The sequence below is a fragment of the Pseudophryne corroboree genome, chromosome 9, assembly GCF_028390025.1.
Source record: "Pseudophryne corroboree isolate aPseCor3 chromosome 9, aPseCor3.hap2, whole genome shotgun sequence".
NCBI lineage: Eukaryota > Metazoa > Chordata > Amphibia > Anura > Myobatrachidae > Pseudophryne > Pseudophryne corroboree.
Genome location: NC_086452.1, coordinates 329,944,432 through 329,968,975, shown reverse-complemented (window position 1 = coordinate 329,968,975; position 24,544 = coordinate 329,944,432). Strand labels below are relative to the sequence as shown.

The following is a 24,544-nucleotide window of genomic DNA, read 5'->3' as shown; positions in this document are numbered from 1 at the left end:
CCTCACACCACGCAACATATTTACGCCAAATGCGGTGATAATGTTTTGCGGTTACTTCCTTTCTGGCTTTTACCAGAGTAGGGATGACTTCTTCTGGAATGCCCTTGTCCTTCAGGATCCGGCGTTCAACCGCCATGCCGTCAAACGCAGCCGCGGTAAGTCTTGGAACAGACAAGGCCCCTGCAGTAGCAGGTCCTGTCTTAGAGGTAAAGGCCACGGTTCGTCCGTGAGCATCTCTTGAAGTTCCGGGTACCAAGACCTTCTTGGCCAATCCGGAACCACGAGTATAGTTCTTACTCCTCTCCTTCTTATGATTCTCAATACTTTCGGTATGAGGGGCAGAGGAGGGAATACATACACTGACTGGTACACCCACGGCGTTACCAGAGCGTCCACTGCTATTGCCTGAGGGTCCCTTGACCTGGCGCAATATCTGTCCACGAAGAATCCTTGCAGTTTCTGCCATTGCCCTCCTGCTTCTCGTGCCGCCCTGTCTGTTTATGTGGGCGACTGACGTGATGTTGTCCGACTGGATCAACACCGCCTGACCCTGAAGCAGAGGTTTTGCTTGAATTAAGGCATTGTAAATGGCCCTTAGTTCTAGAATGTTTATATGAAGAGATGTTTCCATGCTTGACCACAAGCCCTGGAAATTCCTTCCCTGTGTGACTGCTCCCCAGCCTCTCAGGCTGGCATCCGTGGTTACCAGGATCCAATCCTGAATGCCAAATCTGCGGCCCTCTAGTAGATGAGCCCTCTGAAGCCACCACAGGAGAGACACCCTTGTCCTTGGCGACAGGGTTATCCGTTGATGCATCTGAAGATGCGATCCGGACCATTTTCCCAGTAGATCCCACTGAAAAGTTCTTGCATGGAATCTTCCGAATGGAATCGCTTCGTAAGAAGCCACCATTTTTCCCAGGACCCTTGTGCACTGATGCACTGAGACCTGTCCTGGTTTTAGGAGGTTCCTGACTAGCTCGGATAACTCCCTGACCTTCTCCTCCGGGAGAAACACCTTCTTCTGGACTGTGTCCAGAATCATTCCTAAGAACAGTAGACGTGTCGTTGGAATCAGCTGCGATTTTGGAATATTTAGAATCCATCCGTGCTGACTTAGCACTACCTGAGATAGTGCCACTCCGACTTCTAACTGTTCCTTGGTTCTTGCCCTTATCAGGAGATCGTCCAAGTAAGGGATAATTAAGATGCCTTTTCTTCGTAGAAGAATCATCATTTTGGCCATTACCTTGGTAAAGACCCGAGGCGCCGTGGACAATCCAAACGGCAGCGTCTGAAACTGATAATGACAGTTTTGTACTACAATCCTGAGGTACCCTTGGTGAGAAGGATATATTGGGACGTGGAGATAAGCATCCTTGATGTCCAGCGACACCATATAGTCCCCCTCTTCCAGGTTCGCTATCACCGCTCTGAGTGACTCCATCTTGAATTTGAACCTTTTTATGTAAGTGTTCAAAGATTTTAGATTTAATATTGGTCTCACCGAGCCGTCCGGCTTCGGTACCACAAATAGTGTGGAATAATACCCCTTCCCCTGTTGTAAGAGGGGTACCTTGATTATCACCTGCTGGGAGTACAGCTTGTGAATGGCTTCCAGAACTGCCTCCCTGTCGGAGGGAGACTTTGGTAAAGCAGACTTCAGGAACCGATGAGGAGGAAACGCCTCGAATTCCAGTTTGTACCCCTGTGATACTACCTGTAGAATCCAGGGATCCACTTGCGAGTGAGCCCACTGCGCGTTGAAATACTTGAGACGGGCCCCCACCGTGTCTGAGTCTGCTTGTAAAGCCCCAGCGTCATGCTGAAGACTTGGCAGAAGCAGGGGAGGGCTTCTGCTCCTGGGAAGCGGCTGCATGGTGCTACCTTTTTCCTCTTCCTCTGCCCTTGGGCAGAAAAGAGTGACCTTTTGCTCGCTTGTACTTATGGGAACGAAAGGACTGAGTTTGAAAAGACTGTGTCTTTTTCTGTTGATGTGAAGTAACCTGGGGTAAAAAGGTGGATTTTCCAGCCGTTGCCGTGGCCACCAGGTCTGTTAGACCAGCCCCAAATAACTCCTCCCCCTTATACGGCAATACTTCCATGTGCCGTTTGGAATCTGCGTCCCCTGACCACTGTCTGGTCCATAATGCTCTTCTGGCAGAGATGGACATTGCGCTTACTCTTGATGCCAGGGTACAAATATCCCTCTGCGCATCACGCATATATAGCAATGCATCCTTTAAATGTTCTATAGTTAACAGAATATTGTCCCTATCCAGGGTATCAATATTCTCGGTCAGGGAATCCGCCCATGCGACTCCAGCACTGCACATCCAGGCTGATGCGATTGCTGGTCGCAGTATAACACCAGTATGTGTGTATATACTTTTCAGGATATTTTTCAGCCTCCTATCAGCTGGTTCTTTGAGGGTGGCCGTATCAGGGGACGGTAACGCTACTTGTTTAGATAAACGTGTGAGCGCCTTATCTACCCTAGGGGGTGTTTCCCACCGTGCCCTAACCTCTGGCGGGAAAGGGTATAGTGCTAATAACTTATTAGAAATTAGCTGTTTTTTATCGGGGGAAACCCACGCTTTATCACACACCTCATTTATTTCCTCAGACTCAGGAAAAACTATTGGCAGTTTTTTCACACCCCACATAATACCCGCATTTGAGGTATTTGTAGTGTCAGAAAGGTTTAATGCCTCTTTCATTGCCGTGATCATGTAACGTGTGGCCCTACTGGACATTACGTTTGTCTCGTCACCGTCGACACTAGATTCAGTATCTGTATCTGGATCCGTGTCGACCCACTGAGGTAGCGGCCGTTTTAGGGCCCCTGAGGGTGTCTGAGACGCCTGAACAGGCACTAATTGATTTGCCGGCTTTCTCATGTCGTCAACAGTTTTTTGTAAATTGCTGACATTATCACTTAATTGCTTAAACACAATCATCCAGTCAGGTGTCGACTCCCTAGGGGGTGACATCACTAACACAGGCAACTGCTCCGCCTCCACCTCATTTTCCTCCTCATACATGTCGACACACGCGTACCGACACACAGCACACACACCGGGAATGCTCTGATAGAGGACAGGACCCCACTTAGCCCTTTGGAGAGACAGAGGGAGAGTCTGCCAGCACACACCCAGCGCTATATATATACAGGGATAACCTTATATAAGTGTTAATCCCTTATAGCTGCTGTTAATCTAGTTATTTGCTGCCAAAATGCCCCCCCTTCTCTTTTTTACCCTGAATCAGATGCAGTACTGCAGGGGAGAATCAGGGAGCCGTCCTTCCAGCGGAGCTGTGAGGGAATAATGGCGCCAGTGTGCTGAGGAGATAGGCCCCGCCCCTTCACGACGTCCTTAACTCCCGCTTTTTTGTGTAAAATGGCAGGGGGAAAAATACATCCATATAGCCCTGGAGCTATATGTGATGTATTCCTTTTGCCAGCTAAGGTATGTGTGTGTTATATTGCGTCTCAGGGCGCTCCCCCCCAGCGCCCTGCACCCTCAGTGACCGGAGTGTGAAGTGTGCTGAGAGCAATGGCGCACAGCTGCGGTGCTGTGCGCTACCTTAGTCTTGAAGACAGGATGTCTTCTGCCGCCGCTTTCACCGGACCTTCGTCTCTTCTGGCTCTGTAAGGGGGATGGCGGCGCGGCTCCGGTGACCCATCCAGGCTGAACCTGTGATCGTCCCTCTGGAGCTAACGTCCAGTAGCCTAAGAAGCCCAATCCACTCTGCACTCAGGTGAGTTCGCTTCTTCTCCCCTTAGTCCCACGATGCAGTGAGCCTGTTGCCAGCAGGACTCACTGAAAATAAAAAAACCTAACTAAACTTTTATTCTAAGCAGCTCTGGAGAGCTACCTAGTTTGCACCCTTCTCGGCCGGGCACAAAAATCTAACTGGCTTGGAGGAGGGTCATAGGGGGAGGAGCCAGTGCACACCACCTGATATCTCAAGCTTTTATTTTGTGCCCTGTCTCCTGCGGAGCCGCTATTCCCCATGGTCCTTACGGAGTCCCAGCATCCACTTAGGACGTTAGAGAAAAAGGTTTTTTTGTTCTTTTCAAAATAATTGGGAGCCATAACCATTTTATAAACATTTGCAATAGCGTTGTATAGTATTGAAAGAATTTGTAGATCATATTACTCCAAGGAGACAAAAAAACAAAACCCTATAATCCAAACAGGAAGACATTGTAACCAGGTAAAACAAATATATTTGGAATCAATGTAATCCACAAATATATAAGTAGGGATAAATGTCTCCCAACAAAATAAAATAATTCTAGTGTGTATGTTTGTGTTGAAATGAGGTAGAGAATATAGACTGTAAGCTCCACTGGGGCAGATGTGAAAGGCCAATGGCGCTACAGAATGTGTGTGTTCTACCCAGTCAACTCTCCTCCTAACCCTCTAGTCTATGCTCACTGTCTACCCCGTCTGTGTCACTCTGGTCTGTTAGCCCCTCACCTTTTAGATTGTAAGCTCGCAAGAGCAGAGCCTTCTTTCCTCATGTGCCTTTCCTTTTCTTACTTACACTATCTTATACTCCACACTCCCTTTGATGGCACCTAACCCTGAGTTTTCTATACCTGTCCTATTTTGTCCTGTACTGTAAGTGCAGTTTTCTTGTTTGCTCATTTTATTATGTACTGTGTAATGGGCGCTGCGGATCCCTTGTGGCGCCATATAAATAATGGATAATAATAATAATAATAAATAACTGGTAATAAACCTGAGTAGCCAATCATGGCCTGTTTTACAGCTAGCTCATAATTCATAACCCTTTTCCACCAAAATCCTGGGTCCGACCCAGGTAATCATGGCAATAACCCAGGTTTTAGCGGCAGTGGAAAGGGGATATAACATACCAACTACAGGTTGGTGTCAAAATCATTCTAACACCATAAACAAATGTGAAACATCCACTTTGGTGTCTGCTTGTTTATGAGGATATTTGCAACAGCTAAGGAATTTTGAATGGTGCGAAGTCATTGAATTTTTCAAACTCCAAATATATATTGTAGTTGGACAAATTACTGTAAATATACAAAACAATCATAATAAGGACCTTAGGGGGACATTTACTAAGCAGTGATAAGAGCGAAGAAGTGAGCCAGTGGAGAAGTTGCCCATGGCAACCAATCAGCACTGGAGTAACATCTATAATTTGCATACTATAAAATGATACAGAGCTGCTGATTGGTTGATGGGGCAACTACTCCACTGGCTCACTTCTCCGCAGGGCCGTTTCTAGCCAATTTGGCTCCCAGTGCGAGATTTCAAAATGCGCCACCCCCCATTGCTATAGAAAAAAATGCACGCGCGCTCCCGACAAGGGGACGTGGCCTGATTAAAATAGGCGTGGTCTCATTAAAGTGGGCGTGGCCTCATCTGATATCATCCCGGCCACCACAGGGAAAAAAAAAAAAAAAATCACAAGTCCCCATCTTACACATTACAGCAGGCAAGTGTCCCCATTTTACACAGCGCGGCAGGCACGTGTCCCCATTTTACACAGCGCGGCAGGCAGGTGTCCCCATTTTACACAGCGCGGCAGGCAGGTGTCCCCATTTTACACAGCGCGGCAGGCAGGTGTCCCCATTTTACACAGCGCGGCAGGCAGGTGTCCCCATTTTACACAGCGCGGCAGGGAGGTGTCCCCATTTTACACAGCGCGGCAGGGAGGTGTCCCCATTTTACACAGCGCGGCAGGGAGGTGTCCCCATTTTACACAGCACGGCAGGCAGGTGTCCCCATTTTACACAGCACGGCAGGCAGGTGTCCCCATTTTACACAGCATGGCAGGCAGGTGTCCCCATTTTACACAGCATGGCAGGCAGGTGTCCCCTTTTGCTGCGGGTAAAGCTGGTAAGCCCGACTTGAAAAACCTGTGAGGAGGGAGTGTTTGAAATTCCAGCCGGTATCCGTAGGAAATGAGGTCCCTCACCCGAGGTTCCCAGACCTTCCTATCAGCAGCTGGAAGGGGAAAGGTAGATTAAAAACCTCTGAGGAATTTAATTTTTTTTATCACGGTTTAACCAAACCTCCCTGGCCAGGGAGTTTAACTCTTTAGACACCGGAAAGCTAGCTGAACTCTTAGGTCTAACATTAAAGTATAACTCCTCATCTGGTTCCGCCTCCTGATCTGGTATGTGGAGGACCTCTCTTACAGCAAAAATGAGAGCCTCCACCCCAGGGGACAGAGAGATGTCCTCGTCCCACATCTGGCTGATCAGAATCAGAATGGAAAACCTGTGGCAGTGAGCGTTTATGTCAGGCATGTCCAAACTGCGGCCCTCCAGCTGTTGAGAAACTACACATCCCAGCATGCCCTGACACAGCTTTAGCATTCTCTGACCGCAAAACTGTGTCAGGGCATGCTGGTATATGTAGTTTTGCAACAGCTGGAGGGCCGCAGTTTGGACATGCCTGGTTTATGTGAAGCCACTAAAGGGGGCTGAGAAGCCTGCTTTAGCCACACAATCAATGGAGTGTTGTAACACCGGTCTCTCGCTTTTAGCTGCAGCCAATTCAGAATTTACATTTTGAATCATGCTCTTAAAGCTATCTAACCAGTCAGGTGCCTGTGAGCTGGGCCCTTGATGAGATAAGGAACATTGCTCACACGAGTGACCCCGCTGAATACTAGGTAGAATTATAAGCAGCACACATAACCATGTCCACAGACATTATACAGGAAACTACAGCGCAGTCCCTTGACCAACACCCCACACAGACCCTAGAGAGCCCCTGGAGTGACACTGAAGAGCGGACCCAGCGCACACAACACAGCAGCACAATGTGTGGAAATAAGTGTATGTAATATAAGTGCAGCCGCACTACCTCTGGCATGCTCCCCCTTGTCTATGACCCCCTGGTACCAGTTTTAACAGTCTATAACAGCGTGGGTTCTGGAGGAGCCGTATGCATGCAGCCTTGATAATCCGTAGTAGCAGGAAATGGCGCCTTCCCGCCTCTGGTCCCGCTCCGGGAAGCCCCGCCGCTTGCAATGGCGTGCGGTCCCTCACAAAGATTTTACGGTCCACAGTAGTAAAACACATGAGAAGTCCATTAAACAGTCCACACAAAGCCTTAAAGACAGTGAGCACTGCGGGGCAACAGCCCTGAGCCAGTTCGTCTGCGGCGGGCACCGCAGCTCCGGGCCTGTGACTGCTGCAAAACTGCATCGGGGACCCGCTAACCGTGGCCTGGGTGTAACACTCACCGCACCTGTTCTTTGGTATCTGTTAGAGGGTGGCGGCTAGCTGCTGGCGTGGGCACACATACTGACGATGAGTGATCAGCACCTCAGCAGCTCGGTGTCTTGTCAGCTGGGATTACGCACCATTAACCCTCAGGAGGTTGGTTCGGTCCCCCCTCAAGTCTCACACAGCAGGTAGTCTGTTTACCAAGCAGAGCTACCTGAAAATAATAAACTAAATTAAATTTAGAGAAAAATCTCTGGAGCACCAGAGAAGTGCACTCGGCTCCTTGGGCACATTTTTCTAAACTGAGTCTGGTAGGAAGGGCATAGAGGGGAGGAGCCAGCACACACATACACTAAAAGTTTTTTTAGTGCCAGGCTCCAGTGGACCCGATCTATACCCCATAGTACTAAAGTAAAGACCCCAGTATCCGCTAGGACGTAAGAGAAATATTGCTTTGAAATTGGGTCCATCTTTTTGAAGCACTCTGTATATAAGGGTGCCAGAGAAGTCTATAGCATATGGTAGAAGATGAACGGCACTCTAACGTTTTTTTTTTAAAAACACCAATGTATTTACTAGGCTTAAAGCACACCATAAGTCATCAGCAACATTTCAGGCATGGCTAATGCGGACATCTTTGGCTATATTTTAAACGTAACATCTGTGTTTTGCTACAAATTAAGTGCTGTACCTCTTTATACCATATTTTATATAATTATACACACACACACTTCTGTATTAGTTGATCTTCACTTCATTTGGCACATGTACATCTCTTCCGCTTTGGTGAAGCTGCTTGCATGCTTTTAATCAAAGATAAAGCGGAAGCTCCCGAGCCAGCCCAGCAGAGGGGGATAGACAGCAGAAGTCTACAGCAGAGAGGACGGGGCTGGGGAAACAAATTCAATTCAGCTCACCTCTTTCCCTCATGGAACATTCCACTTCCAAACACACTCACTGAACACAGACCAGCCATGTTCCCATCCTTCCTCATAGTCCATGAAGACTATATTTAACCCTTTAAAAAAGCACAAGCAGCACCAAACGAATATAGCTATATCTTTGATCCCCCCGCAAGCACCCCTTACACTGCAGCAGCCTCCCATTTCCTCAGATTCTAAATGGCAAGAAACATCCTGTTTTCACACTGCTGCAGCACAGACATGCTAAAGGCAAGTCAGAAAGCAAACTGTGTCTGATCACAAGGGATATCTAGTGTACACGACAATAATACATTCCCATGTGATCCGTCCTGAGCGCCAAATCTAATTTAGCTGTTCATGTGTATGAATAAGTCCGGAAACAGATCCTTTGTGTATGGTCATGAAAAATGAATGTGGCAATCATCCTTCTACAGTGACAACTGTAAATCTTTATGCTGCTGAATTTAGCTTGTGTTTCATATATTAGAATGGGGTTACAAATATACTGCATCTTCTACATTTACACAGAAGATAAAACATAACAAAAGCCTGATAACCAGTACATAAAACATACCAGACCCACCTGATAAGAAACCTATGGTTCAATATCCAAAACCGTAATATAGGGATTAGATTTAATAAAGGCCAGAAAACATATTCCCAATCTCACCGTCCCTAGTAACGATAATTCAATAATACCCCTTTCAGTCCGCCACCTTGAACACGGGTTATTGGCACATGAATGCGCATAACCCGGGTTAATGTGCGGTCTGAAAGATGCCAGGGATGAAATACCAGGTCGAGCGACCCGGTATTCAACCTCGGGTAGCGAGCAGGGTTGAACGTTTTCAACCTGGCTCAATGTGCGGTGTGAACGGGAGCCAGGTCGATGTGACCCGTTTCCTGTTCACGGTGTGTGGAAGGGGCGGCGCTTGGAGATCATGTGATCTTGAAGCGCTCCCCCCACGTTACCGCTGACGTCACCAACACGGCAATACGCCGGGGTGCTTACAGTGGCGGTGGGTTGCACCTTGGGAGCTCCCGTGTCAGGCTACCGGCTGCAACCCGCCTCAGGCGGTCTGAAAGGGGTACTAACCTGCATTTAGTATTTTAGGCCCATATTTATCAAAGCTTGGCGAAAGGTAAAGTGGAGAGAGATAAAGTACTAACTAATCAGCTCCTGTCATTTTATAGGTGGTGTTTAAGAAATGAGACTAATTGGTTGGTACTTTATCTCTCTCCAATTTTATAAATCTGGGCCTTAATATGATACAAAGATCTATTTATCTTGGTCATCCTGTTTGCTGCGGCACTTAATATTCTGTTTTGCTGCAATACAGAATATTGTACAGCTGCAGTTTATCAAAAAAGGCCCTTGAGCAATGCATTTACATGCATAGACCTCTACAGTGTTTGTTGGGGCAATCATCAGCGACACAGGGACTAGAGATATGTTCAAAAATATCTCACTACAGGAGCTAAAAATTTACTTTATTACTAGAATAGCAAAGCATGTGTGTGCAATTACCCCAAACCTCACTTCTTACTGCCGGCCCTTTATTACAGAGCATGCTGCATGACCCAAGGCAATATCATACTGTTGAAGCCAAAAAGTACCAACTACACTTCAAATAGAACAATTTGTAATATAAACATGAACCACAATATATAGTAAGTTGGCTTTCGGTAAAAAAATGTATTAAGACAAACGGGTGAAATCTAAACTTCAAAAGGTACTCCTGTACCAAAACATGCTACAGGATATATTAACTAAATAATGGTGTTATATCTTCAGGAGCATTATTTATTAAAAAAAGTAAATTTGGGACAAGAAGATTGAGAAACCTCTTGACATCATCACCAAAAAGGACAACACCTGTATTACTGCAAATAGCTTTCATGGACAAAACTATTTACAAAGACCAGAGTCCCCAGACTTAACCCTCAGAGAGGTGCAGGCTAGGTGGGTCAAGAGATTCATCTTGTGTTATATTGTGCTTCTAATAATAAGAAAGAAATGAACGATTTGTACTAAGCCCTGCAGGACAAGCAGTTACATAGGAATTGATGAGCTAAGTACCTGATTATGTCAGGTCTCAGCCGTCTTTACGTTTGTCCCTGCTCATCAGCCAATACTTTAAGTCTAATGTCTGCACAACGTGTAATCCCATGGAACTCCAATGACCCACAAGAATAGCCGTTCCTGAGGAGGGGGCAGTGTTTCCAGACACGGGAAACCTCCAGGACCCTAACATGGAAGGCAGCCAGCAGATGTTCTCCCGAAGATCACCCAGAAATAGAAACACTGACCCTGGGTGTCTGAGCCAGAACAACATCAGTGAAGCGGATAAGGGTCAGTATGTTACAGATCCCGCAACACCTACAGACAGTCTGCACTTTGGCTTTTAAGAAACGCATTCACATGCCATAAAAAGTGGTGACAATTTCCTGTACCATCCCTGAAGATGTAAAAAGGTAAGGGAGCATTCAGTACCACAAAGTGTGGTACTGGGTAGAAGACATGCCAAACAACACACCGTTATGGGCTCTATTAACTGTATTCCTGGATGTGTCTTAGGAGATTTCAGGGTCTACCCATGGGTCTTAGGAGATTTCATACATGTACCACTCTCTGACCCTGAACACTGCACACAATTTTCAAGAGCAGCAATTAGCATATCAAACGAGAGGCAGGGAGGTGGTGCAGTGTTTATGGCCACCAAAAGGGCCGTGGCGTGACATGTACAGTTACTTTAAGCCTTTAAACCAGTGGTTTCCAAACATTTTTGAATCACGGCGCCCTAGAATATCCGAATATTTTTCACGGCACCCCTAGGCCAAAAATTTCTTATTGAGAAATTTAGAAAGAAATATTACATTAAGTAGATTGCGTTTATATGTCATCCTTAGGGTCAGTTGTGTGGTGAGGGACAAGATTTGCTTCTGTTTGGCCACATATTTTATGACTGGCAGCCACCAGCACTGGTTTTGCCTATTATATTGACCATGAATAATATGAATTGGTCCTGGACCACCAACTCAGGGCACCCCAGCAAGTGTCCCGAGGCACCCCAGGGAGCCACGGCACACAGTTTGGGATCTTCTGCTTTAAACCATCATTTCTGTTTTAAATATTGCGTTTACTTACATATGTTTTACTAAGGCCTGTAAATTAATAAACTACGTGTATTTATTATTAGGGCTCCCACATATCATAAAAGGGAGAAGGTGAAATTATCTGGGTGTTCCATGCTCATCCACAGCCTAAAATGAGCTCCAGAAGATGCATGTCCTCACAGCTTGCCGGCCAGCTTAGTCAGCACTGTGCATCTGCACAATTTTACATTAAAACTATAGACTGTGCAACCCAGCGCAACATATGGTACCATTAGCAGGGTTCCAGGGTAAGCCTTCATAGTATCGCTGGCTGATAGAGGAAAATTCATTGCAATTAAAATTTGACAGGTGACCTCTATAACAAAATTTAGAGTATATAACAAATTGGGGACTTGAAATTATATTAGCAAAGATTTAGGTATTAGTCTAAAGGCCCCCATCCACTAGTGCAATATGACCAATTTTCATCTGATTCAGAGCTTTCTGTTTTATGGATCAGATGAAAAGTGTAACATCACATGTCATTTTCCTCCGATTCCGATCCGAGGCACGTTCCCATGCTCCTCGGATCATATTCTCAGATCGTCATGGCTGCCATGATTATTTATCGCAATCGGAGGAAAAGGGGCACATCGGAATGCATTTGTACACAATTGGATGCGATTCATCCGATGTAAAATAAAAATAAATAAAAAAACACTCAGTTGTAAATCGTAATCGCAGGACTCCCGGAAAGCTGCCAGAAAGGTCGGCGGAAAATCGGATCCGACTTTCAGGTCAGATAAGTCTCACTAGTGGATGGGGGCCCTAATAGTTTGTAGTACACGAGGGGTTACTATATAATGGAATCATCCTTGTTAGAGGAGTCTAGGAATACATGTGAAAGAGGCCACTGGCATGGTATACTAGCACGTATCAGCTATTAATGCTGAGCTTTTGCTGCCTAGAGGTTTCTATGATAATATCACACAAAGTCGTCTCCTCTGCATTACTCTACGCATACCCTGAGAGCAGAGAACTTGATGGAATAGTGAAAAAGCCTCTCTCTGATGGTCACTTGTGAAATGTAAACCAGCAAGGATGAAAAATAAAATAAACTGGAAAATACTGCAGAATATATATCTGCTAACAGGAAAACCCATGTATTAAAGGTCAATGACTCTGGATGCTGCCAGTGAGCAACATGTGAATAATTCTCAGATTGCTCTGATATTTAACTATTCATATATTTAACTACAGCACTTAATGATTAATCCTATTTAACCAATCACCACTGATGTTAGCACTTAATAACAGGAATAAGTTTCTGTCTCATAACCATGTCTTAGGTTTTGGAGATGCCTCAGTTTAATAAAGTACACAGTTTAGTCTTCTCAAGCAAACTGATATGGCAAAAAAAAAAATACATAAAAAAAAAATTACTTTTATATAATTAGATCAACCCCCTTCCCAAAAATTTGGCAAAAATAGCTCTCATGAGGATAGCTATGCGTCTACTGTGTTCGTGAGGTATTATCACAGCTGCTTTGAAGCAAACCCTCTCCGTGGGAGTAGGGATAGGGCTGGGAAAGGCTATTTAATTGTGGTGATGGTGCCTTCTTAGCCGATTCCGAACCGCACATATTGTGCATGCATGATGAGTGAGTAGTATGTCAGAGTGTGACAGAGAAGGTGACAACATTTTGGGGGCTGAAAAGCAACTTCTGAGAAGGAAAATTTGTTTCAATTATTTTTCTTTTAACATTTATATTTTGGGGGCCTAACATCAGTAGTGATATAATGCTGACTGAAAGGCAACAGATCACTATCGGAATAGATTAATGCAAAGCTATATGGGAGAGCTGAATCACTATTCCCCTGCTTTGACAAGGCCATGTCCAGCCTGAAGGAAGAGCCACTGAGGTCTCACTGACGTCACCAGGTTTCTGTGCCAATACCCATGTACAAATCTCATCTCCTCTTTGGATTACATAACATTCATAGGGGGGAATTCAAATGCTTGAAAAGTCGGTTGGGTGTCTGTTTTTTCCTTTCTTAGATAGGAAAAAAAAAAAAACAGACAGACACCCAACGGACTTTTCAAACAATCGAATATCCCCCATAATGTTCATATTTAACTGATCACCGGGGATTTTTGTACTGTTCAGTGTTGTAACTGAAAGCCTGATGCCAGTGCTAGATGGAGATAGGCCCATGATATAGGTATTTAAACAATGTAGTTCGGACTACTGAAATCAGAGCTACAAGTTTACATCGTATGACGGTTGGCAAACAGTTAATGGAAAGAGTAAAATTTGACAGGCGAATCAGTGCTGTCATACACAAAAATGACAGTGTTCTGGTTACACAAGCATGATCATGAAATTGCAATGGAAAATATAAAGGTACTAGATGTGGCATGGGTGCAGCTGTTAACCCCCAGTCGGCAGTATTGGAGAGCACCCCTGCTTACCTAAATAGATGTCCCCAAAGGAGCCACTTCCAATCTTCCTGCCCAGCCTGTACTTATTTCCCACTCTGAGCTCCATCGTTTAACCTAGAAACAGAGACATAGGTTACAAAGCATGATAGCAGTTTGTTTTCAATTTATTTTTAACAGCACATTATTTCCATAAATACAAGTTATCGGCAGGGAAATGGCGAGTTATGTACAGTTCTATGTGAAGAAAATAGCAAATGTAACACAACGCAACACAATAAAGAAGAACAAATGAACATACACAGAAATCTGACAGCTGCTCTTTGGCCACAAGCAACACCATGCACAGGAATGCAGCTAATGCCCAGCACTCTAACCAGAGGAGCATTCCATATAAAAATATCTCCCTGGAGTGAGTGCCCATCTGGAAAAGACCCATTTACCAGACGACAAAAATCACACATTCAAATAGTATACTGGCAAAGACCCTGTTCTCTATAATGCGAATGTTTGTGTAGACCCGTAAATACATTTCATCTTCCAGATGAGAAAAATATTGTGACAGGTAAAAATACACATTGCAAAATGTCTACAAACCTCATTCCAAGAAAGAAGACAGAACTCAAGATTTCCAACCTACGTGGTACTGTACACTAGAAGTAAATGCACCCAATTTCCATTTGAACTACTAATGATGTCAGTAGCCTGCACTATGATAGGGCTGTGGTATTGAAGGTCGACCACACTTAGGTCTTCAGTGTCTAGGTTGACCACTATTGGTTGACAGTAACTAGGTCGATAGGTCAAAAGGTCGACATGAGTTTTTTAAATCTTTTGTGGTGTCATTTGCGCTGTATAGTTACCGGGAACCCCAATTAGTGCACCGCTTTGCTCGCCATGCTTCGGGCAAGGTGCCTCGCTGCGCTCGGCACAGGTGACCGTTCCAAATCGTAGTCCATATGGATTGTAAAGTATGAAAGAGTTAAAAAAAAGATTAATTTTTTTTGTGAAAAACTCATGTCGACCCTTTGACCTGTAGGCCTAGAGACCCTGTCGACCTAGTTACTGTCTACCATAGTGGTCGACCTAGACACTGTCAATCCAAGTCTTGTCGACCTAGAGACCGGATACCCTAGGATAGTCCCATAGCCTTACAATAACATATCCTGGATATCATAAAATATCTATAGTTCTGATAAGTTACTGAAGCTTTGTGTTGTTATCTGATAATTTATATGGAAAAGCAGCTATTTTAGACACTGTCAAAATTCTGTAAACTATTGTTCCTAGTACAATAAAGGAAAAAAACATTTTAAAAATGGCTTCTGATGGCTCCAGACTGGGGAGACACTGCAATGGAGCATACGCACACTTTACTTTTCCCGTGGCTAGCGAGCACGTATAAAAGGTTGAAATATTATTTTGCATGGTGAAAATATATTTCACCTTGTGGCAGTGAAGCCCATTGGTGATTAGCAATCTGTGCAAGCATTAAACAAGTACTTGTCAATATACCATATATACCAATATACCAGGCAAGTTGAGGTTTGTTATGGCCAGTGGCATAATGCAGCCATATTATGGTTGCTTAGACATGACAGTGTGCAGCACATTCACAATGAATGTAACAGGATAGTCTCAACACCTGCTCAATAGGCACATAGAACTGTATGGACCGCATAAATATTAGTGCTACTCAGTAGATATCATATTATCATCTGATGCTTGTAATGAGCAGCCCCAATTGCCACTTATGAGACCCAGGAAAAATATCATGTATCCACTACTGTCCTAGTAATTCAAACCGCTGTTGTGTAATTATCCTTTAATCGGGCTAGAATTATTTTCCACTGTTTTTAAAAAGCCCTACTCCCTGCAACTGCTTACAAGATTACCCTCACACCTCGGAGATACATGCGCCCAGTTTTAAGTGGGTCAGTACATGAAAACATTTCTATGCCTCCACAATGCTGTAGAACAAAACTAGTTCCATGGAAATCAAACTGTGATCAGAGACATTGACACACTGTAGAATCATTAACTCACTATCTGCTAGGACCTTTTCACAGAGGCAAGGACCACTGCTGCATATGCATTTGTCCCCATGTACCAGGGGCAGATTGGCCACAGGGCTCACTAGGAAGATTCCTGGTAGGCCGACGTGTCTGCGTGTGTTTTGTGTGTTGTCATGTGGCGTCACCCCCCGCATGACAGGCAGCGTACTGCACTCAGTACATTGCATTGTCTCCATACATTCTGTTAATACATCTCTGCAGTACAACAACTGTACCATAGAAACAGAATTTGATGGCAGATAAGAACTACTTGGCCCATCTGCCCCTTTTATTTATCCTTTAGGTAATCTCAACCCTTTTTTAACCTTCATTCTTTGTAAGGATATTCATATGCCTATCCCAAGCATGTTTAAATTGCTCTACAGTCTTAGCCTCTACCACCTCTGATGGGAGGCTATTCCACTTATCCACTACCGCTTTCTGTGAAGTAATTTTTCCTTAAATTTCCCCTGAACCTGCCTCCCTCCAGTTTCAGTGAATATACTCGAGCTCTAATACTTCTCTTCCTTTGAAGAATGTTTCCCTCCTGAACTTTGTTAAAACCCTTGGTATATTTGAAAGTTTCTATTATGACCCCCTTCTCTCCTCCAAACTATACATGTTAAGATCTTTTAGCCTTTCCGGGTAAGTTTTGTGTTGCAGGCCATGCACCATTTTAGTAACATAGAATTTGACGGCAGATAAGAACCACTTGGCCCATCTAGTCTGCCCCTTTTTTATTTTATCCTTTAGGCAATTTCAACCCTTTTTTAACCTTAATTCTTTGTAAGGATATTCATATGCCTGTCCCAAGCATGTTTAAATTGCCCTACAGTCTTAGCCTCTACCACCTCTGATGGGAGGCTATTCCACTTATCCACTACCCTTTCTGTGAAGTAATTTTTCCTTAAATTTCCCCTGAACCTCCCCCCCCCCTCCAGTCTCAATGTATGCCCTTCTTTTCCTTTGAAGAATGTTTCCCTCCTGAACTTTGTTAAGACCCTTGATATATTTGAAAGTTTCTATCATGTCCCCCCTTTCCCTTCTCTCCTCCAAACTATACATGTTAAGATCTTTTAGCCTTTCCGGGTAAGTTTTGTGATGTAGGCCATGCACCATTTTAGTTGCCCTTCTTTGTACACTCTCTAATGTATTTATATCCTTCTGGAGATATGGTCTTCAGAACTGGACACAGTATTCCAGATGAGGCCGTACCAATGACCTATACAGTGGCTTTATTATTTCTTTTTTCCTGCTACCGATTCCTCTCCCTATGCAACCAAGCATCTGACTTGCCTTTTTCATTGCTTTGTTGCATTGCTTTCCTGCCTTCAAGTCACTTGAAATAGTGACTCCTAAATCCCTTTCCTCCTAAGTAATTTCCATTATAGTACCCTTGATACTATATTTAGCCTTTGGGTTTTTGAGACCCAAGTGCATGATTTTGCATTTTTTAGCATTAAACTGTAGTTGCCACGTTCTTGACCATTTCTCAAGCCTAGCTAGGTCAATTATTTGTTTTACCCCTATTGATGTGTCTACCCTGTTGCATATCTTTGTATCATCTGCAAAAAATAAGAATTTACTCACCGGTAATTCTATTTCTCGTAGTCCGCAGTGGATGCTGGGGACTCCGTAAGGACCATGGGGAATAGACGGGCTCCGCAGGAGACTGGGCACTCTAAAAGAAAGATTAGGTACTATCTGGTGTGCACTGGCTCCTCCCTCTATGCCCCTCCTCCAGACCTCAGTTAGGGAAACTGTGCCCGGAAGAGCTGACACTACAAGGAAAGGATTTGGAAACCAGGGTAAGTCTCATACCAGCCACACCGTATAACTTGTGATAACCATACCCAGTTAACAGTATGAACAACAACTGAGCCTCAATCAACTGATGGCTCATAACAATAACCCTTTAGTAAGCAATAACTATATACACGCATTGCAGAAGAAGTCCGCACTTGGGACGGGCGCCCAGCATCCACTACGGACTACGAGAAATAGAATTACCGGTGAGTAAATTCTTATTTTCTCTGACGTCCTAGTGGATGCTGGGGACTCCGTAAGGACCATGGGGATTATACCAAAGCTCCCAAACGGGCGGGAGAGTGCAGACAACTCTGCAGCACCGAATGAGCAAACTCAAGGTCCTCCTCAGCCAGGTTATCAAACTTGTAGAACTTAGCAAATGTGTTTGAACCCGACCAAGTAGCAGCTCGGCAAAGCTGTAAAGCCGAGACCCCTCGGGCAGCCGCCCAAGAGGAGCCCACCTTCCTTGTGGAATGGGCTTTTACTGATTTTGGATGCGGCAATCCAGCCGCAGAGTGAGCCAGCTGAATCGTGCTACAGATCCAGCGAGCAATAGTCTGCTTCGAAGCAGGAGCGCCAACCTTGTTGGCTGCATACAGAATAAACAGCGAGTCAGACTTTCTGACTCCTGCCGTTCTGGAAACATAAATTTTCAAAGCCCGGACTACGTCCAGCAACTTGGAATCCTCCAAGTCCCTAGTAGCCGCAGGCACCACAATAGGTTGGTTCAAATGAAACGATGATACCACCTTAGGGAGAAATTGGGGACGAGTCCTCAATTCTGCCCTGTCCATATGGAAGATCAGATAGGGGCTTTTACATGACAAAGCCGCCAATTCTGACACATGCCTAGCCGAAGCTAAGGCCAATAGCATGACCACTTTCCACGTGAGATATTTTAGCTCCACGGTCTTAAGTGGCTCAAACCAGTGGGATTTCAGGAAATCCAACACAACGTTAAGATCCCAAGGTGCCACTGGTGGCACAAAAGTAGGGTGAATATGCAGCACTCCCTTTACAAATGTCTGAACCTCAGGCAGTGAAGCCAGTTCTTTTTGAAAGAAAATGGATAGGGCCGAGATCTGAACCTTTATGGACCCTAATTTGAGGCCCATAGTCACACCTGACTGTAGGAAATGCAGAAAACGACCCAACTGGAAGTCCTCTGTAGGGGCCTTCCTGGCCTCACACCAAGCAACATATTTCCGCCATATGCGGTGATAATGCTTTGCTGTCACATCCTTCCTAGCTCTTATCAGCGTAGGAATTACTTCATCCGGTATACCCTTTTCCGCTAGGATCCGGCGTTCAACCGCCATGCCGTCAAACGCAGCTGCGGTAAGTCTTGGAATAGACAGGGCCCCTGCTGCAACAGGTCCTGTCTGAGAGGCAGAGGCCATGGGTCCTCTGTGACCATCTCTTGAAGTTCTGGGTACCAAGTCCTTCTTGGCCAATCCGGAACAATGAGTATTGTTCTCACTCCTCTTTTTCTTACTATTCTCAGTACCTTGTGTATGAGAGGAAGAGGAGGAAACACATATACCGACTGGAACACCCACGGAGTTACCAGTGCGTCCACAGCTATCGCCTGAGGGTCCCTTGACCTGGCGCAATATTTTTTTTAGCTTTTTGTTTAGGCGGGACGCCATCATGTCCACCTGTGGCCGTTCCCACCGATTTGCAATCTGCTCGAAGACTTCTTGATGAAGTCCCCACTCTCCCGGGTGGAGGTCGTGCCTGCTAAGGAAGTCTGCTTCCCAGTTGTCCACTCCCGGAATGAACACTGCTGACAGTGCTTGTACGTGATTCTCCGCCCAACGAAGAATCCTTGTGGCTTCCGCCATTGCCACCCTGCTTCTTGTGCCGCCCTGTCGGTTTACATGGCGACTGCCGTGATGTTGTCTGACTGAATCAGCACTGGTTGGTCTCGAAGCAGGGGCGCCGCTTGACTCAGGGCGTTGTATATGGCCCTTAATTCCAGTATGTTTATGTGCAGACGAGTCTCCTGACTTGACCACAGCCCCTGGAAGTTTCTTCCCTGAGTGACTGCCCCCATCCGCGGAGGCTTGCATCCGTGGTCACCAGGACCCAGTCCTGTATGCCGAACCTGCGGCCCTCGAGAAGATGAGCACTCTGCAGCCACCACAGAAGAGACACCCTGGCCCTCGGGGACAGGGCGATCAGCCGATGCATCTGAAGATGCGATCCGGACCACTTGTCCAACAGATCCCACTGAAAGATCCTGGCATGGAACCTGCCGAAAGGAATGGCTTCGTATGACGCTACCATCTTTCCCAGGACTCGCGTGCAGTGATGCACAGACACCTGCTTTGGTTTCAGGAGATCCCTAACCATGGTCACTAACTCCTGAGCCTTCTCCTCCGGGAGAAATACCTTCTTCTGTTCTGTGTCCAGAATCATGCCCAGGAAGGGCAGACGCGTCGTAGGATTCAGCTGCGACTTCGGAATATTCAGTATCCAGCCGTGCCGTAGCAACACTTACTGAGAGTGCGCTACGCTGACCAACAACTGCTCTCTGGACCTCACCTTTATGAGGAGATCGTCCAAGTACGGGATAACTGTAACTCCTTGCTTCCGGAGAAGTACCATCATCTCCGCCATTACCTTGGTAAAGACTCTCGGTGCTGTGGATAGACCAAACGGCAACGTCTGGAATTGGTAATGACAGTCCTGTACCACAAACCTAAGGTACTCCTGGTGAGGCGGATAAATGGGGACATGCAAGTACGCATCCTTGATGTCCAGAGATACCATAAAATCCCCCTCTTCCAGGCTGGCAATGACCGCTCTGAGCGATTCCATTTTGAACCTGAACTTTTTCATGTAAATGTTCAAGGATTTTAAATTTAGAATGGGTCTTACCAAACCGTCCGGTTTCGGTAGCACAAACAGTGTGGAATAGTAACCCCTTCCCTGCTGAAGGGGGGGTACCATTATTATCACTTGCTGGAGGTACAGCTTGTGAATAGCCGTCAGGACTATCTCCCTCCCCGTGGGAGAAGCTGGCAAGGCGGATTTTAGGTAACGGTGAGGGGGCGTCACTTCGAATTCCAGCTTGTATCCCTGAGATACAATTTGTATAGCCCAAGGATCCACTTGTGAGCGAACCCACTGGTTGCAGAAATTTCGGAGACGCGCCCCCACCGCTCCTGGCTCCGCCTGTGGAGCCCAAGCGTCATGCGGTGGACTTAGTGGAAGCAGGGGAGGACTTTTGTTCCTGAGAACTGGCTGCATGGTGCAGCTTCTTTCCTCTACCCCTGCCTCTGGCAAGAAAGGATGCACCTCTGACTCTCTTGCTTTTTTGAGAACGAAAGGACTGCATTTGGTAATACGGTGCTTTCTTAGGCTGTGAGGAAACCTGTGGCAAGAAAGTCGACTTTCCAGCTATCGCTGTGGATACGAGGTCCGAGAGACCGTCCCCAAACAATTCCTCACCCTAATAAGGCAAAACATCTATGTGTTTTTTAGAGTCGGCATCCCCTGTCCATTGCCGAGTCCATAAGACCCTCCTGGCAGAAATGGACATTGCATTTATTCGAGAGCCCAGCAGGCAAATGTCCCTTTGGGCATCCCGCATATATAAGACGACGTCTTTAATATGGCTAAGTGTTAGCAATACGGTATCCCTGTCCAGGGTATCCAACCCCTCTGACAGAGTATCTGTCCATGCTGCAACAGCACTGCACATCCAAGCTGAAGCAATAGCCGGTCTCAGTAGAGTACCAGAGTGTGTATACACAGACTTCAAGATACCTTCCTGCTTCCTATCCGCAGGTTCCTTTAGGGCGGCCGTATCCTGAGACGGCAGGGCCACTCTTTTAGATAAGCGCGTCAGGGCCTTGTCAACCCTAGGGGAGGATTCCCAGCGTAACCTATCCGTTGGCGGGAAAGGGTACGCCATTAGTATTCTCTTGGGAATCACCACTTTCTTATCAGGGGAAGACCACGCTTCTTCACATAACTCATTTAATTCATGTGACGGGGGAAAAGTCACTGGCTGCTTTTTCTCCCCAAAGATATTTACCCTCTCGTCAGTGACAGGGTCAGCCTCTGAAATGTGTAATACATTTTTCATTGCAATAATCATGTGGCCTTAGTCATTTTGGGCTGTAATAGTGCCTCATCCTCGTCGACGCTGGAGTCGGACTCCGTGTCGACATCTGTGTCAACCAACTGAGATAGTGGGTGTTTTTGAGACGCTGACGGCCTCTGAGGCGCCTGGGCAGGCCCGGGTTGAGAGCCCGGCTGTCCCCCGGCAGCAACATAATCAAATTTCTTATGTAATGAGTTTACATTGTCATTTAAGACCTTCCACATATCCATCCAATCAGGTGTTGGCACCGACGGGGGCGACACCACATTTATCTGCACTTGCTCCGCCTCCACGTAACCCTCCTCATCAAACATGTCGACACAGCCGTACCGACACACAGCACACACACAGGGAATGCTCTGACTGAGGACAGGACCCCACAAGGTCTATGGGGAGACAGAGAAAGAGTATGCCAGCACACACCACAGCGCTATATACACAGGGATACACACTACCAGAAGTGAATTTTTCCCAATAGCTGCTGTATCAATACACCTTTTGCCTAAATTTATGTGCCCCCCCTCTCTTTTTACCCTCTTAGTGCCAGGAGACTGCAGGGGAGAGCCTGGGAACGTCCTTCCAGCGGAGCTGTGAAGAGAAATGGCGCTGGTGTGCTGAGGAAGAAGGCCCCGCCCCCTCAGCGGCGGGCTTCTGTCCCGCTGTTTCTGACTAAAAAATGGCGGGGGTTTTACACATATACAGTCACAGACTGTATTATGTGTCTTTTTTATGCCAAAGGTATTCTTATTGCTGCCCAGGGCGCGCGCCCCCCCCCCCCCCCCCTGCACCCTACAGTGACCGGAGTGTGTGGTGTGCAGTGGGAGCAATGGCGCACAGCTGCGGTGCTGTGCGCTACCTTAATGAAGACAGGAGTCTTCAGCCGCCGATTTCATCACCAACTTCTGATCTTCTGGCTCTGCGAGGGGGACGGCGGCGCGGCTCCGGGAACGGACGACCGAGGACCTTTGCCTGTGTTCGAACCCTCTGGAGCTAATGGTGTCCAGTAGCCTAAGAAGCGCAACCTAGCTGTGAACAGATACGTTTGCTTCTCTCCCCTCGGTCCCACGTAGCAGTGAGTCTGTTGCCAGCAGATCTCACTGAAAATAAAAAAAACTAACATTACTTTCTTTACTAGCAGGCTCAGGAGAGCCCACTAGGTGCATCCAGCTCTGGCCGGGCACAGATTCTAACTGAGGTCTGGAGGAGGGGCATAGAGGGAGGAGCCAGTGCACACCAGATAGTACCTAATCTTTCTTTTAGAGTGCCCAGTCTCCTGCGGAGCCCGTCTATTCCCCATGGTCCTTACGGAGTCCCCAGCATCCACTAGAACATCAGAGAAAGGCATACTTTCCCTTCAATACCATTTGCAATGTCACCAACAAAGATATTAAAGAGAACTGGTCCAAGTACAGATCCCTGGGGTACTCCACTGGTAACATTTCCCTCCATAGATTGCACTCCATTTACTACAACTGTCTGTTTCCTATCCTGCAACCAGGTTCTTATCCATTTAACGGTTTTATAATTCACCCCCACGCTTTCAAGTTTATTTAGCAGTCTGCGATGTGGGACAGTGTCAAATGCCTTACTAAAGTCTAGATATGCTACATCTACAGCTCCCCCTTGAGCTATTATTTTCATCACAGAGTCAAAAAAGTCAATAACATTTGTTTGGTATGATCTCCCACCAGTAAGTCCATGCTGTTTTGGATCCTGTAAGTTGTTTAAGAAATTCCACAACTCTTTAATTTAATAGTTTTTCCATTACTGTCCCTACTACTGATGTAAGGCTTACTGGTCTGTAGTTGCTTGCTTCTTCCTTGCTTCCACTTTTGTACAGTGGAACTACATTCGCTCTTTTCCAGTCCTCTGGACTGGCACCTGTATTTAGTCACTGGCTAAATAATTATGTTAATGGTGCCACCAGCACATCTTTTAGCTCTTTTACTATCCCATCTGGCCCCATTGATTTATCCACTTTTAGTTTTGAAAGTTCTGTTAGGACCTTCTTCTCTGTAAATGTACTTTCATCCATCTTATTTTCATGAATGTCCTTGCAACTTAACTGTCCTTCTCCTTCTGTAGTAAATACTGAGCAAAAATAATTAATTTAGGTGATCTGCTATTGCCTTGTCTCCCTCCACCAAATTCTCACTCTCTGTCTTAAGTCTTATTATTCCTCCATTTGATTTTCTCCTTTCATTTATATACTTAAAAAAAAGTTTTGCCCCCTTTATCTACTGACTGGGCCACTTTCTCCTCAGCTTCTGCCTTTGCACGTCTGATCACTTTCTTAGCATCCTTCCGTCTGTCAAGATACACCTCTTTTTCGCTATTTTGAGTCTGTCTGTATTTCCTAAAAGCCATCTCTTTTGCTTTCACACTAGTTGATACTTCTTTTGTGAACAACACTGTCTTCCTTTTCCTGGTGCTTTTCCTAACCTTTTTGATACAAAGGTCTGTTGCCCTTAGTATTGCACTTCTCAGTTTTTCCCACATCTCCGGCACTCCTTCCAAGTCCCTCCAGTCCACCAATGAATCACTTAAACATCTCCCCATTTTTGCCAAGTCAGCATTTCTAAAATTCAACACCTTTGTTTTTGTGTGTCAGGAGTTGGATCCTGTCTTTATACTAAACCAGAGGTTCTCAAACTTGGTCCTCGTGGGCCCACACAGTGCATGTTTTGCAGGTCTCCTCACAGAATCGCAAGTGAAATAATTAGCTCCACCTGTGGACCTTTTAAAATGTGTCAGTGAGTAATTAATACACCTGTGCACCTGCTCGGTTACTTGCAAAACATGCACTGTGTGGGCCCACGAGGACAGAGTTTGAGAACCTCTGCACTAAACCATACTGCTTGATCAGTGGTTCCCAAACTC

At 45.8% G+C, this 24,544-nt stretch overlaps 1 protein-coding gene across 2 annotated transcripts in view; it reads right to left on the bottom strand.

Moving 5' to 3' along the window:
* Positions 1-24,544, bottom strand: part of CSNK1E (casein kinase 1 epsilon) — a 121,518-nt gene that overhangs the window by 42,826 nt on the left and 54,148 nt on the right. For both annotated transcript variants that reach the window (XM_063940545.1, XM_063940546.1), the window contains exon 2: positions 13,721-13,804. In XM_063940545.1, the coding sequence (XP_063796615.1) occupies positions 13,721-13,796 (76 nt within the window). In that variant the 5' untranslated portion in view covers positions 13,797-13,804. The remainder of the gene's footprint in view (positions 1-13,720; positions 13,805-24,544) is intronic.